This window comes from Primulina huaijiensis, chromosome 17 (assembly GCF_012295235.1).
Source record: "Primulina huaijiensis isolate GDHJ02 chromosome 17, ASM1229523v2, whole genome shotgun sequence".
NCBI lineage: Eukaryota > Viridiplantae > Streptophyta > Magnoliopsida > Lamiales > Gesneriaceae > Primulina > Primulina huaijiensis.
In genome coordinates this window covers 573728-588934 of record NC_133322.1, presented here as the reverse complement: position 1 = coordinate 588934, position 15207 = coordinate 573728, and the positions used below count along the sequence as shown (strand labels likewise).

The following is a 15207-nucleotide window of genomic DNA, read 5'->3' as shown; positions in this document are numbered from 1 at the left end:
TAATAATTAAATACAGCCAAATATTTATTCGAAATTTTGTATATTGATTGTTTGTTCAACGTCAATCTAATCATAATGATTTATATTGTATCAATCATATTATTTTTATATTTTTATTTATATTTTAATAAAAAATAACAAAATTGTAATTTATCATTTTATATCACATTTAATCAATCCACCAAATATATTATTATTTATTCAATATTATCTCACTCTTAGTCAAATATTCACTCTATTATTAGTTTATACAATCTCATCAACCTAATTAAATTGACTATAGACATAATTTTATTTATAAAATAATAGTTTATTAATTATAATATTAATATTAACTAATTAAAAAGTAACAGATAAGATCTAAATAATATGTAGATAGATTTAATTGAAAAATAACAAACAAATTAAAATAACTTATGTGAAAATTTTTAGACAAATCATAGATTGAAATGATTTTTAATTTAAATAGTTATTATAAAATGATTCAATTATATTTTCCTTCGAGGGATTTTCCTTTGATTCTCATTTAAACTATTTCACAAATAATTAGTGTGTTATGATCAAGTGATTGTCATAAGATAAAAAGTTAAATAATTAGTGTGTTAAGATCAAGTGTGTGAGTGTGACAGGCTCGCCAAGAAAGCGTTGGTATGGATATTTATTTAGATCTAGTGTCACTATTTTACGTTTCTTCCAACCAACTAAATCGTACGACGACGTCAACAACTTGATACGATATGGGTCATATGTATGAAATTTTGTTACAAATTTTTTTAACAATATTAAATGTTTATATAAATTGTAGTTATTTCGGTATAGTTGTTTAAATATTACTTTTAGAGTTGTGAGTTTATTATATTTTAATTTTATTATCTGAGGAGAATAGAACAAGGAATCCACATTCATTGACTCTCTAAATTACTTACTTCTTAATATATATATATATATAGTTTTTTTTTTGATAGATATATATATAGTTTTTAAAAAAGAACAACATATCTTTCAACTCTAAAATAAAAATTCTACTTGCATGTCTCACTTTTGTGCAATAATTAANTTAAAGTTGTATAAATAGATTGTAAGCTAACGCTATATTTCTAAAATGACGTTCGTTGAACATGAATTTTATTTAATATAAATAAAGAAATCAAAATAAGTCATATATTTGATTTCTCACATTAGATGAATTAAGTTATTGGAAGTTATACTCAAGGACTTGACAATCTTTTTCACTGAGATGGTTTTTTTAATGGAATTAGCCACAAGTCCATGGACATTTAAACATGATTAGAGTCTATATCTATATTTATGTGTTGTGCTGTCTTTATGAGTCATATTTTAATATATTTACTCTTCATGTTTCAAATGTTTATTTTTGAACGTATAAAAATGTATTAGTTGACTGACTAATGGAGAAATTAGTTAAATAATAACTGTCAATCTTTTTTTTAAGAAAACGACATTCTCAAGTGTATTTCATTTAAAGAGATCGTTTTCAAAAAAAAGAGTTGATCGAGGTTAAAAAAAAAAATACACCCAACTGAGTTATTGAGATTTTAGAATTATATATATAAATTTAAACAATCAATATCCTGATTTAACATGTACCTGTCATTATCTTTAATTCATAATTGTTATTGTTTATTATTATTTGAGGTATGAATAATTCTTATTATTTAGATTTAGATACTGTGATAAGTGATAAGGTCCACCGCCGTTTATTGTTCGAGCGAATCCAAGGAAAATAGCGCCGAAATACAGCGCCACGTCACGCCTTCTCAGCTGGATTCTTCTGATGTTTAAGCATTGTTATCCTCTCAAATCTCTATCGCAGTAAGGACAACCTTTGACAATTCGGAATCTAAACATTCACGACCACAAACTCTTTTAAAAAATCGAATTTAATATCATATATAAAAATTATATTTTATTTAATATAATAAAATTTATATGGTGTAAAATTTTATTGAGCAATATTGTGTTTTGAAAATTCGTGTTTTCCATGTTTGTATAAGTAAGTTTCTTTGACAAACGAAACAAGATAACATTTTTTGTGTACAATAACTAGAAATTTTAAACAGAATGACAGAATGTATTTGGTTATTTTATAAATAAACTCAAATAAATCACAAAATTACGTGATATTTTCAATTATCTATTAGATAAAAAAAAAATAGTTTTTACAACATTTAAGCATAATTACTAAATTTCTCTCGATTTTTTTAAATCTTCTAGATTTTTCCAAAAATATTTTATATGATGTCGATGTTGAGTCCGTTCGTCTGTAAATTTATTCGATCCGATTATTTTAGAAACCGAACATTTAAAATAAAAGTAACATTCGATGTTGAGTCCGTTCGTCATTAAATTTATTCGATCCGATTATTTTAGAAACCGAACATTTAAAATAAAAGTAACATCTTTAACTTCTCTCATTTTTACTGTATTGAATTGAATTTTCTCTATCCAACTCATTTCTCTCTTTTATTTTAGAAACATTCCAAATAGTAATTTTTTTGCGAAAAAAGCTTTCAAATTATTTATCCTTCACCGAAAATTAAATGATATACAAGACTAAAATCCAAAGAATAAAATAATTGCCTTCGTTACTACTCAACAGAAGAAATGACTTTTTTTCTAAAAATAATTTGTGAGTAATAAAAAAAAAACCGACCGATCATTAAAGAAAATTTATTTTTTTTTTTGTGATGTCTAATAAATATTGTTGAAGATTTTGGAGTCGGGTTGATCGAAGTTTTTATTAATCCAATGTCTTCTATAATTTAATATAATCTTGACTAAATCCATTTTAGACTAACCAGTCATTAACTAAAAGTTTGAATTATATAGTTCCTAAACTCAAATATATTAATGTGAATACAATAAAAAAAAATATAGGTGTCTATTTCTTTCGTCATTTTTAACATACTCTCTCAACAAATATTTATACCAAACGGCGGTGTAAAATGAGAAAACAGAAAGATAAAAATGGTTACATTTTTACTACTGGAGTTGGTAGGGTCGCTAAATTTCAAATAATTCTGGATTCGTTGGATCCGTGAGTTGACTTGGGTCAAATGTCGCGTGAGAAAACGTAAATTAATTTTCTGGGTGATTGTCGCATGTACGAATATCATTTTCATATATAATGTATATTTTAAATTATATTAAGTATCATAATTAAAATAATAAAATTTTATCTAGAAATTTCAAGAATATGCTTTCATAATTGACTAACAAATAAACTAAATTCGAGCTTACAAACAATAAATAATTAGTGAGTGACATAATTTAGATGTGCGATTTCACTTGGTCTCCATTACATTTAATTGTAGTTTCCATTGAGCGATAACATGCTTGATAAAATATTTAATCTGAAAATTCACAGAACAACAAATTCTTAATTTGAGAATATGTTTTTCTATCTTTTTATTAGACCCGATAATTACCTAATTAAATGATATGAGTAATTTGGGGGGAAATCGGTAGATTTTCACCTAATGGTTATTTTGGGTATGAAAAAACGCAAGTTGCCTTTGTCAAGCAACTCGTCGTCATGATTAAAGGGGGTTGATTTTCTTAGTCTAGCTCATGTAATATGTTATTATTTAATGAAATTACCTAATTCTCAACTGCATATTGGTGCTTGATTGAAAATAGAATAAATAAGTTGGGCCATATAGGTTTTGTCCCACTTCTGACTGATTAGTCCATAAAATCTTCTTGTAACTCATCCTTTTCGGGAGCACTTGATTAGTTCATGTTTTTCAAACAGATATTTTCTTCATAAATGGTTTTGTGTATTTTTTTTAATAAATAACATTATATAGTTTCCCATAGATTACTTTCTAACAAAAATTTGTGTAACACGGTCTCACGGGTCGTATTTTGTGAGACGGATCTCTTATTTGAGTCATCCATGAAAAAGTATTACTTTTTATGCTAAGAGTATTACTTTTTATTGTGAATATCGGTAAAGTTGACCCATCTCACAGATAAAGATTCGTGAGACCGTCTCATAAGAGAACTAGTCTACTTTCTAAATTTCAACAAGATCAAGCTATAATTATCCATAACTTTTATTTCATGTCACCGAATTATATGTGTGTGTTCTAAATTTATACAATGAATCAAAATCTAACACACAAACACAATATTAAAATTTCGTTTTTGAGACGATGATTTATAGTTTCGACCATGTCATTTCTGATAAACTCACGATTATGTAATAGTTCGAAGATGGTATGTTCAAGATCTTTACATATTATTATAAGGGAAATGGGGCTTGAGATTGAGATATGATTGAACGAAATAGGATGGAAAAGGGATGGCTGAGATTTGTCCGGTTTGGGGGAGGGCCGTTCTGGTGCAGTTATTCTTGCGTAGAGACAATTAATGGGAAATTATTGCTTTTTTAATTTGGAATGACTATCTCCCAATTTCCAAGTTCCGTGGAACCTACTTCACTCGTATGCTTGCTATAATATCAAATGGGTTTGCTTTTTCAGATTATAAAATATAAAAGTTGAATTCCTATTTATTCCTCTAATACTATTGTTACTATAATCTATGTTGTTATTAAAATTTTTTACGTCATTAATATTGACAGGTTTATTTTCAACATTCTGTTTTTATCAATCGCGAAAATTCTAAAAAATTCGAAGAATAAAAAGGTCATTACCAAAAACATGTCGTGCTTAGAGTGGTTTAATATTTGAGAATATCTATGGAATGAAGTGTTTTCTTGGTAAGTGTCATTAGTAGTTGTTTAGTGTCATCTAACTTCCAAAACAAAAATTATTGTGAAACTGTCTCAAATGTCGATTTTGTGATACGAATATCTGATTCAAACAAAGTCAGAAAAAAATTAAAAATATTAATTTTAATGATAAAATATAGATCGGATCGACTTGTCTTGTAGATATAGATTTGTGACAAAGTCTTACAAAAGAGACTTATACAACTTCCTCTATGTGTTTTTAAGTTGCCATAAATTTGGAACACTCTGCAAATTTGAATTCTAAAGGACACCACCATTTTACACGAAATCCTTCCCGACAAACACATCCTCGTCCGTTTGTTATTTTTCCCAACCAAAGATGGAAAAAAAAATCTCTACGTTGTAAGGAGGGGATGATGAAAAGATGGGAGTTTTATAGAACAAATAGGTGGGTGTAGGATGTCGTCTTCTAATTAATACTTGATTGTTTTATATTATTTTTGGATCATGTATACACGAAATATATTATTGATTCATGACTAAATTTTTGAAACTTTAGTTTTATTTATATGACGAGAAAATTCTAGCTTTGTAACTGGTGATACAATCTAATCTGAGAGGATATGGTTCTTTATTTATTTATTTTTATTTTTGTAATTTTTTTTTAAGAAACAAACAATCACATTTGATAATTTTATTTTATTTTTCCTAAATATGTCATTTGGGAGAGAATGATCATCAAACTCCTAATCTTATAATCCAATGGTTGAAATTTTGTCACGCTACAATTACTTTTTGAAATAATACGATAACTCCATTGGTTAGTTTTCATTTTTTCTATAAAAATGTCAGTAAAAATCTTTATAATCGAGATAATCATCTCAGATTCCATATCAATTATGAGTAGGTCTATTTTGAGACGGTCTCACAAATCTTTATTTGTGAGACGGGTTAACCATACCGATATCCACAATAAAAAGTAATACTTTTTCATTGATAATTCCAAATAAGAGATACTCTTAGCATAAAAAGTAATATTTTTTCATGGATGACCCAAATAAGATATCTGTTTCACAAAATACAACCCGTGAGACCGTCTCACACAAGTTTTTGCCATCCATTATTAAAAACATAATTATCATATTTTCTTCATGTTATTTCACTCTGTCGTTATTATATCTATAAAATGGTTCACAGGCTTATTCAATAGTTTCAATGTTCTTCAAAAATCAGAATGGCCCAATTAAACATTGATTACAAAAACATTAGCGGCCCAGCCCAATTGATGCGGGGAACAAAAATGAAGAAAATGGTGCTCTACGTTTGGTATCATTGAAGAACGAGAGATCAAATAATTAATGCATAAAAAGGGGGGAAAAGCCCACAATGTTTGTATTTCATATTATAGCCGAGATTTTCCCTAACTGCCCCTCCATTAAAAAATCATTGCAATTCTCTCCCCGCACGCTTCTGTTGCTTTCCGGTGAGGTGATAACTCCTCCTCCCTCCTTCGCAATTCGCGAAATATTTCTTTAATTAATTGCATAATTTTTAAGTAATTAGTCTTTCGATCTGCATAATTTTTGTCTATTTCACTAGTTTCTTTTTAGTCATTGTTCTTTTTTTTTTGGGTTAATTTAAATTGATGATTCGTCATGGCTTAATCTTCAATGGCAGCTGACAAATAATTGGAATTTTTTTGATGAGTTTGAGTTCAATTACGATTATTATACGCTCTGAAATTTAAGCTACCTGTTACTACGTTATTGATGAAAATGGCTATTTATGATTCTTTGTTGGCTGTATGTTGGCAGTTGGATACTCTTTGCTCCTTTGTTGGTTTACTTTCTACATCGTTGATGCTTTTGCATCGAATCTATCTGAGCGTAGGCTCATGGTATTTTGATGAACGATATGAGGTTACCTGGATGACGCTGAATCATTTTTTTATGGTGAATTATCCTTTTAGTACCAGTCTTTTTTCTTCCAATTAGTTCTAGATTTGTTTAATGTGATTTGCGCTCATTAACAACCAAGAGTTGCGAAAATAGTCTATGAATCGGATTGGCTTTGACTTCAATTTCAGAATTTTTGGAAGATGCATCGTTTCCCTTGAAGCAAGCCTATTGTTTATTGAATATGTTCCTATTTTAGACTAAAAAATACGTAATCCCCTTTGTATAGATAGACGTCTTTCAAAATGCAAAGTTCAGAATTGTTATTATCATGCTATGTAACAACTATGCTCTGGTACTGTCCCTTTGCCAAACTCATTAATTTTATTTATTTAATTTAATGATCAGAGAGTAAGAAAATTTATGTGACATTTAGTAATTAGTATGTTGTAGCATGTTGTTGATCTTGCTAAGTTAAAGATCTGATTGTTGTTAATTGTTATGTGGCGGGTGTCTCAATTCTGAATGATGCCATTTGATTTGTTGTTGCTTTTCCAAAACCAATCTTGTCGCATCAGTGCCTTTCTTAGGGAAGTTATCTCAGTTCATGTAGTGAAAACTTGAGTGAACATTACTTTTCCTAGAATTAAACCATTGATATTATATACTTGAATTTTCTAAATCCCATCCATTATCACTCCTTGATATGAATAATCAAGTTTCCTGAAATTAGGCTCTCAGAAATTAAACAGGATCTAGGAACTTGATGTTCATAGTGTTTGATAATCATGAACTGTAGTGGCTTACTTTTAAGTTCACACAGCATTTTCCTTCAATAAGATGATTAATATTCGTGGTGTAGTCACTGGCCTAAGCTTCACAATTCACACAAGCACTGCGATAGTATGATTATTCATGTTTTTATCATTTGGACATCTATCAGCGGTTCTATTTATCTTGTTCATTTTCACCTTCTCATCCAGTCTCCAGACAATCCAGGAGGCAATTTCCATGTTTTGTTGTTGTCAACAATTTCACGACTCACCTCTTTTGTTATCTACTGAATCATGTGTTTTTTCCTTGTAGGTGTCGATCAAATTTAAAATAGAAATGGAATTGAGTACCATAAAAGAAGCTTTTGATCGTGTTACAAAGAAACAAAGATTGTCATTTTCAAAATCTCAAGAAATAATTGAACAGATCGGACAAGAAATAGAACAGGCTTTATCAAGAATACAATCAGCTCAGGATTCTGCGGCTCCAACTGACCACAAGTCAGTCCTCGATGAATTAAAAATGAAGTTAAAGGAAAGAGCTCCACTCAGCCATTTGGAAGGCCCACAAAAAGAACTGAATATTGCTTTGAGCAAGTATCCCAAGCTTCTTGAGAAATCCTTCAATCCTGACATCTCAATGGCTTATCGTCATGTTGATTTTGATATCCACACTGTGAATCAAATTATTGCCAGTCACTTCTATCAGGAAGGCCAATTTGATCTTGGTGATTTATTTGTAAATGAGTCAAAGGAACCTGATGCTGCTGTGAAGAAATCTCCTTTTCTAGAAATGTATCAAATAGTGGAGGGCATGAAGTATCGGAATCTGGAGCCTGCTCTGAAATGGGCGACAAATAATCACGAGCTTCTTCAACAAAATGGATCTAATATAGAATTTAAACTTTATCGTCTTCAGTTCGTGGAAATCTTACAGAAAAAGGGCAGAGATGAGGCTTTAAAGTATGCTAGAGCCTTTTTTACCCCTTTTGCATCCAATCATATGGCTGAAATTCAAAAGCTCATGGCTTGTTTATTGTGGGCTGAAAGGCTCGATTCCTCACCGTACGCTGAACTACTTTCTTCCATACACTGGGAAAAACTAGCTGAGGAAATCACACAACAGTTTTGTATTCTAATGGGACAATCAAATGAGAGTCCATTGGGAGTGACAATTGCTGCTGGCGCTCAGGGGCTTCCAACCCTTCTGAAGCTTATGAACGTAATGACAGGCAAGAAGCAGGAATGGCAGTCTATGAAACAATTACCTGTACCCATTGATTTGGATAAAGACTTTCAGTACCATTCGATATTCGTATGCCCTGTGAGTCGAGATCAAGCAAGTGACGAGAATCCTCCTATGCTGCTGTCATGTGGACATGTATTATGCAAACAATCTATCACCAAGTTATCGAAAAATAACAGCACGAGGCCGTTCAAATGTCCTTATTGCCCCACCGAAGTCGAAGCAGGTCAGTGTAGGCAGTTGTATCTCTGATAATGTTAAACAGTGTATAATGATTGTTCAAATTACTTAATTTGCTTATTTACACGATATTTCGAACTCGTGCTCATCACATAAAAACGAACATGCTTGCTTCTCTGATGAACTAAATTCATGTAATTATGAACTCGGTGTTATTCATAGTAGATGTCGTCATTATGGTATTTCTGCTTTAGTTGTTGTGTAATGTATGGATGGTCTATTGTTTGATGACCGTCATTCAAAACTTAATCCCCAACTTCTTGGTTTTAGTTGCAGTTATATTTCTTCGTAATTATCATGTGTTTGAAATTGATTCTCATTGGTTTTCTTCACTTGAATCGTGCTTAATAGCTTTATTCCTTTATGATTTTGGTACTCTTTTTTTATTCGAGTCTATAATTTGTATTTCTTTCCACTTGCCCATCAGCTATCCACAAGAATAGCTTTGGTCTCTATCTTTACCAATTTACTAGTAACTTTGACCAAATAAATTTGCTATATGCTTCAAGGCCGACAAATTTTTTTTGCTAGAGTTTCCCAACGTATAATATTCAAACAAATTGTTAATTACGGGGTGACCATTTGTCGGCGAAATCTAGGTTAGCCCATTTCCTAAACTACAAAAATAATAAGAAAAAATACTCTTTAAGTATATTGTATTGCATTGTATCGTGACAGATCTTGATTCGACTGTATATAATTATTTGCTAATAAAAAAATCACACTTGAGATATATTGAAGATGATCTTTCAGTTTGTATAACCAATTGGAAATGACTTGAATTAATGATTTCTATTGTGGTATTTGGAAATTATTAAAAACCAAACTCCATCTTCCTTAGAATATAGTGGCCAACTCCTCTAGCAGAACAAGTTTAATGTATTGTTGTCTTTTTTTCTAATTATATTAAACTTCGAAAATTTTGTCGAGGATGACTATTTAAAAAAAAACATACGTTTAGATAAAAAAAATTTAACATTTATTAAAAATATTTTAATTGTAAATTATATAACTAATAGTGTCTAATACCATACATTACTTACAATATACAGTCCATACCGATTCTACAACAATGTGATGATTATAATAAAATAGGTACAATGATTGTATAGTGTATTTTTTGGTGTAAGATGCAGTTAATGAGAAGTGAGATATTTATTTGTGTTTTCGATTGGATGTGACGAGTGCAATGCATGTAATAATTGGTAAATAAATGTCTGTTGTAATTTCCAAATCAAGGCCCCTCCCTATATTCTGCTAGAAAAAGGGTCCCTCTTCAATCAGACAACAATGCATTGTCCTTATGAGTGTAGGCCCAACTTCATCGTCAATTCAAATTCTTGAATTGAAAGTGAAAATTGGTGATTTTGTCAAAAATCTTGGAAAATTGCCTATCCCTTTCGTTCTGAACCATGATCATGGAGTTTTTTTTTTTTTAAAAAAAATGAACCATACTCGATTACTAGCCTTTGAAACCTAGTTGACGAAGATAATATCCTTAAAATATCTTGAATTCAATCGTGTATGCCATATTAGACTTAAAGATGTTGATTAATTATTTTAAAAAGTGTACCATAATTAATCCAAGTGGTCGACTCGTTTAATAAATTTATCTTTGTATCCTATGGATTAAACAATTTATTGATTTTGTCCTCTTCTTGATTGCATATAATTTTTTCGAAAAAATTTAAACTCATCCAATCATCAATGTGCTCTGTTTTGTTCTTTCGCCATAAAGATACATATTCCAAAAAACCATAGTCGACTAATTAATTCAGTGTGCTTTCAGAAACATCATGAAATATATTAAAAATAATCACTTAAAGTATATTATATTATATTATATTTAATATTTAATAAATAAAGATACAAAGTTTACCAACAATATTAGTAAAAATTAGATAAATAATTAATAAAAAGGAAAAAATAAATACAAAAACCTGGAGACCCCTCTTACCCCCACACACTCACAGGCTCCATCAATCATACTCTGTGGGGTATTATCCGAGGAAAGCGCCGAAAAGTCTACTACCACTCGCGTCTTACTACTGCCACGCCACTAGGGCCACACTTTTGTCTACTTATTATTATTTTTTTTCTGAGGAAAAAAGACTTTATTATTTCATATATATTTGTTTCGGGGAAAAAAAAAAATCTAAAATCTCGCGTTTTCAAATCCATGTAAATCGCTAACTCTGTTTAGCGATTTCTTCATTATGGCTAATTTAGCTAGCCGTTCAGCTGCTCTCCATGCGGAAGTGGGCGTCAGTGTCTCAGCTTCCTTTTCGTGGTTGTTCCTCCTTTGCTGCGGCTGATCCTGTCTCCTCGAACTCAACTCCGACAACTCAGCTTCTAACCCGCGAACAAATTCCTCACCCGAACCGGTACCCGAACCCGATTGCAGAATGAGAGCTCGAGCTGAAGTTAACATGTGGTAGGCTCCGGCAATGTCGTTCCTATCGGCCATTCTCCTACTCTCGGCTAAGGCGCGAGTGGTGACAAAGATGCACCTCAGACGTTGGGATTCGCGAGTGGATGAGGACCCGATCACTCGTGGACACGGGACTCCAATTGCCTCTTCTTTGTCGTGTATCAGCTCTTGAGTTGACGGGTCTTTGTACTGGCATCGGACAGACAGTCGGCGGTGGGCCACGGTGGCCCCCACAGTGAACGGAGATTGGACTTTCAATTCGATCAACACCTCTCTCTCTTCGTCGGAACACAAGTCACCCATTTTACACCAGCTTGCTCCGGATCCGAGAAATGTGGGTCGACCTCCGTGTGAGGAATAAACCGCCGAGACCTCACCGGGAGCCGAGTCTGGCGTGAAACCCAGCTGAAATTTAAAATCTTGGATGACGATGCTTAGTGAGTTTGTAATACATTTCGCGAGAGTTTCATCCGGCTGCTCGTTGATACTCACGCTTAGGTTCACGGAATGTAGTGGGATTCCCGATAATAAACTGTGTGACACGGCAGAGCCACCACGGTGGCCGTCGGAGAATAGCATGATGGCAGCGACCAGGTTTTTCTCTCGGCGATCCTCTATGACTTTAACAGCCTTTTTGAGGGAATCCACAGCGCTCGTGGCACTGTCGTCCAAGGGGATGATGGCGTCGATTATTCGACGCGCAGCCTTCTTCCCGGTGGTTGTCATTCTCCGTAGAGGTAATAAACGCTTTGACGTTGAGGAGAATGCCACAATTGAAAAGCGGTCTGCGGCGGTGAGGGAAGAAACCACCGTTCTCATTGCTTTCTTCGTCAAATGAACCTTTTCTAAATTCATACTCCTTCCAACGTTAACCACGGTCACCAAATCAATAGGTGCTCTGCGGGCGTGCTTCGAACTCGCCTCGGAAGCTCTGATTTTCAAAACAACAGCATAAGTTTCACTGCTTTTACGAACAGACACCGCAGCCGTTTCGGGAAACAGACCAAACTCCACTTTCTGCATTTTCACTTCCTTCGAAACCACATTATTCGCAGCGAAAAAACCTGGGAATTCATCATTGCTATCCTCGTATTCATCGGATTCGGGTATCGGGTTGAATCTTTCACCAGAGGTTGGAGATGACAATGACTCATCATCGTTGTAGACCTTCAAGATTGATTTTTTTACATCTCTTTTCTGTTCAAAATCTTGTGCGCGATTTTGACTTGGGGCCGGTGTTGATGGCGAGAGATGAATGTCCTTCCACGTGGAATTGCAAATCGGACATGTAAGCGAACACTGCTTCCTTACTTGGGCGGCAATGCACGGAAAATGGAAGCTGTGGCGGCACTCCGCCGTGAATATGGCGGTTCCTTGCCCGGTCTTCAGTCCTTCCAAGCAAATTTCGCACCTACTCTGCAAAAAGTACGATGACGACAAAACATTAGCAACAGAATCATTACCAAATTATGAGGAGCTAATTATATCTAAACAACTAAAGAAAGATTCTTCATCTTTAAAATCTCTACATCATGAATAAAAAGAGACAATAGCATAAAAATCGTATACCTTAGATAGGCGGAAGCTTGTTTTGAGCAGAGAAAAAGTGGAGGGGGAGCGAGGAGAAGAAGGGGTAGAACGATTGAAAAATCTCGGACCAATTCTAGTTTTGCAACGAAGTTTCGGACTTTGCGGAGCAGAACTCGCCTGAACCACAGCAGCCAGCCTTGCCGAAGGTGTATTTACGGTGGTTCGACACCGGAGAGTGGGGCTAAACACAGGCTGAGACTGCATCCGAGGGGTCGAAGGATTTGAGAAAAACCCACCAAATCTTGAGCCAATGCTCAGACTTGGATTAGTTTCGGGTTTCTCTTTGATAATCGGTGAATCCCTTTCTTGATCTTTCGGAACCGAAGTGCAAAATGCTCTTCTCCATCCCAAAACCATCGTGTCAAATTACCGAAAGGAGTAAAAGCTCAACTTCCTGAAATATTATAGTTATTTCACAATCGAATACCTCTGATTCGAACTGGGATTTGGATTTTTTGGTGAAAAAGTTGAAGGAAGAAGACGATGGAGATGAGAGCTAAAAGTGGATTTGGTAATAGAGAAGACAAAGGGGAATAGATGATGAAGAAACAGAGACCCAACAGAGATAAAAACAAAAAGAAAAACAAATCCACTCTTTTATTTATTTTTCTCAAACCCAAAAAGATCACAACAAAAGCTCCAAAATAACATTATATTTATCTGAATACACACTGTCTCTCCTTCTTCCATTCATTTATTTGATCATATGTAGGAATCCGCTGCTCCTTTTTTCCATTATATATTGGGATTTGCAATTTTAAGCTTTCTAGTTTGGCCATTTGTTTTTGGTATTTTTGTGAAAAATAATATATCGAAAGATGTAATATATTTTATTTTATTTTCTACTTACTTATGAATTATATTCCTTCAATCTTAAATATATATACTTCATTTCTATTCTCGTTTATTTCAAATATATTTTTTACTTTTTATATTTATATTTAAAAGTATTGTTTTTACCAATATAACATGTTATAGAATGATTTTCTAAATCAGCTCATAGATGACAAGAGTTTGTATCATTTTATAAATTATTTATGAGCATTAGACATTGGAAATGTGAAATCTGAAAACACATTTTTTAAAAATGTTTGATTCTATAGTATAGCAAAGAAGATTAAATATACCCTTTGTTATTTGTTTTTATATATAAGTTAAAAAGTCAAGTTACAAACACTTTGAAACAATGAATATTATCTGAAATTTCTTCCTAACTCAGAGTTGGAAACTGATATTAATATTTACGATCCCATCTAAACAGGTTATTTTATCACCCGAATTTATTTTAAAATAATCAAATCTACTGTATGAAATACACCAAACAAACATTGAAGATGGTTTTATTTTAATTTTTTGCTATTTGATTATATAATATAATATATTGGAGTTTTGAGTAATTTGAAAAAGTGACTTGCTTTGCTTGAAGTCAACGGGGCACCTGACAGCCTTAAAATCGCGACCTTTGATCCCCACTTTCGCCTTAAGCTTCGCTGTCCCAAACTTTTTTACTTCTTTTCGGAAACCCTTTTGAGATCAAATCCATATTTTTTTATCTTTACCTAAATTCACGTGATTTTTCCGACAGTACCAAAGATTGTACATTCAAACTATAATGTTAAATATATTTTGCCCGTAATTTTTTTTTTTTAGTGATTTAGACGTCTTCTTCTTGATGAAATCTTTTTCAAAAACATATCGTTTATGATATGTAGAAAATGTGTATTTATTTGTCCTAAGTTATAAGATATTTTTCTACATTATAAATTTACGTTGATGATGATATAAATTATTCAACTGAGTAGTCACATTTGTTGCTTCATCGAAAATTTGTGAAAAGTGTTTCATTTAAAAATTATTATATTTGGTTTATTTCATTTTTTTCTTAAAAAAATTAGAATAAATAAAATACTTGTATATAATGATCACAAGTAGTTTTAATGTTAATTAAATTAATATACGATTTTTTTTTTTGAATAAAAAACTAGAGAATAATTAGGATGGGTTTGTAAGGGTATTGACTTTTGATTAGCATGGTAATGGGATGAGTTGGTAAAGAAATATGATTAGTACCATCGACCAATAATTCTACATTGACAAAAATTTGTGTGAGACGCTCTCAAAGGTCGTATTTGTGAGACAGATCTCTTATTTGGGTCATCCATGAAAAAATATTACTTTTTATGCGAAGAGTATTACTTTTTATTATTGTGAATATGGGTAGGGTTGACCCGTCTCACAGATTAAAATCCGTGAGACGCTCTCACACTAGACCCACTCTTTCTACATTTGTACCAATTACTAATTTATTATTA

General features: G+C 32.3%; 2 protein-coding genes across 4 annotated transcripts; one reads left to right on the top strand and one right to left on the bottom strand.

Annotated features, from left to right (window-relative positions):
* The first annotated feature begins 6102 nt into the window (after positions 1-6102).
* On the top strand, positions 6103-9143 carry LOC140963054 (protein RMD5 homolog). 3 transcript variants are annotated; one of them, XM_073422270.1, is made up of 2 exons: positions 6103-6208; positions 7702-9143. In XM_073422270.1, exons 1-2 carry the CDS (start codon positions 6107-6109, stop codon positions 8884-8886), a joined length of 1287 nt encoding a protein of 428 aa, XP_073278371.1. In that variant the 5' UTR covers positions 6103-6106; the 3' UTR covers positions 8887-9143. The 3 variants fall into 3 exon arrangements, with proteins under 3 accessions (XP_073278371.1, XP_073278372.1, XP_073278370.1); XM_073422271.1 differs by having other exon boundaries at positions 6157-6203; XM_073422269.1 differs by lacking the exon at positions 6103-6208 and adding an exon at positions 6215-6672.
* Positions 9144-10985: 1842 nt separating this feature from the next.
* On the bottom strand, positions 10986-13518 carry LOC140963356 (E3 ubiquitin-protein ligase WAVH1-like). The gene is made up of 2 exons (XM_073422647.1): positions 12875-13518; positions 10986-12721 (listed from the first exon to the last, which is right to left on the bottom strand). The coding sequence occupies exons 1-2, from the start codon at positions 13250-13252 to the stop codon at positions 11030-11032; spliced, it is 2070 nt and encodes a 689-aa protein (XP_073278748.1). The 5' UTR covers positions 13253-13518; the 3' UTR covers positions 10986-11029.
* Positions 13519-15207: the final 1689 nt, after the last annotated feature.

What these genes read in the sequence shown, in the direction of transcription:
- LOC140963054 (XM_073422269.1), top strand. Translation starts at nt 6,490, where the DNA reads ATGAAAATGGCTATTTATGATTCTTTGTTGGCTGTATGTTGGCAGTTG. An exon ending in CGCTGAATCATTTTTTTATG is followed by an intron (nt 6,673 to 7,701) that starts GTGAATTATCCT and finishes TTTTCCTTGTAG; the next exon opens with GTGTCGATCAAATTTAAAAT.
- LOC140963356 (XM_073422647.1), bottom strand. Translation starts at nt 13,252, where the DNA reads ATGGTTTTGGGATGGAGAAGAGCATTTTGCACTTCGGTTCCGAAAGAT. An exon ending in CAAGCTTCCGCCTATCTAAG is followed by an intron (nt 12,722 to 12,874) that starts GTATACGATTTT and finishes TACTTTTTGCAG; the next exon opens with AGTAGGTGCGAAATTTGCTT.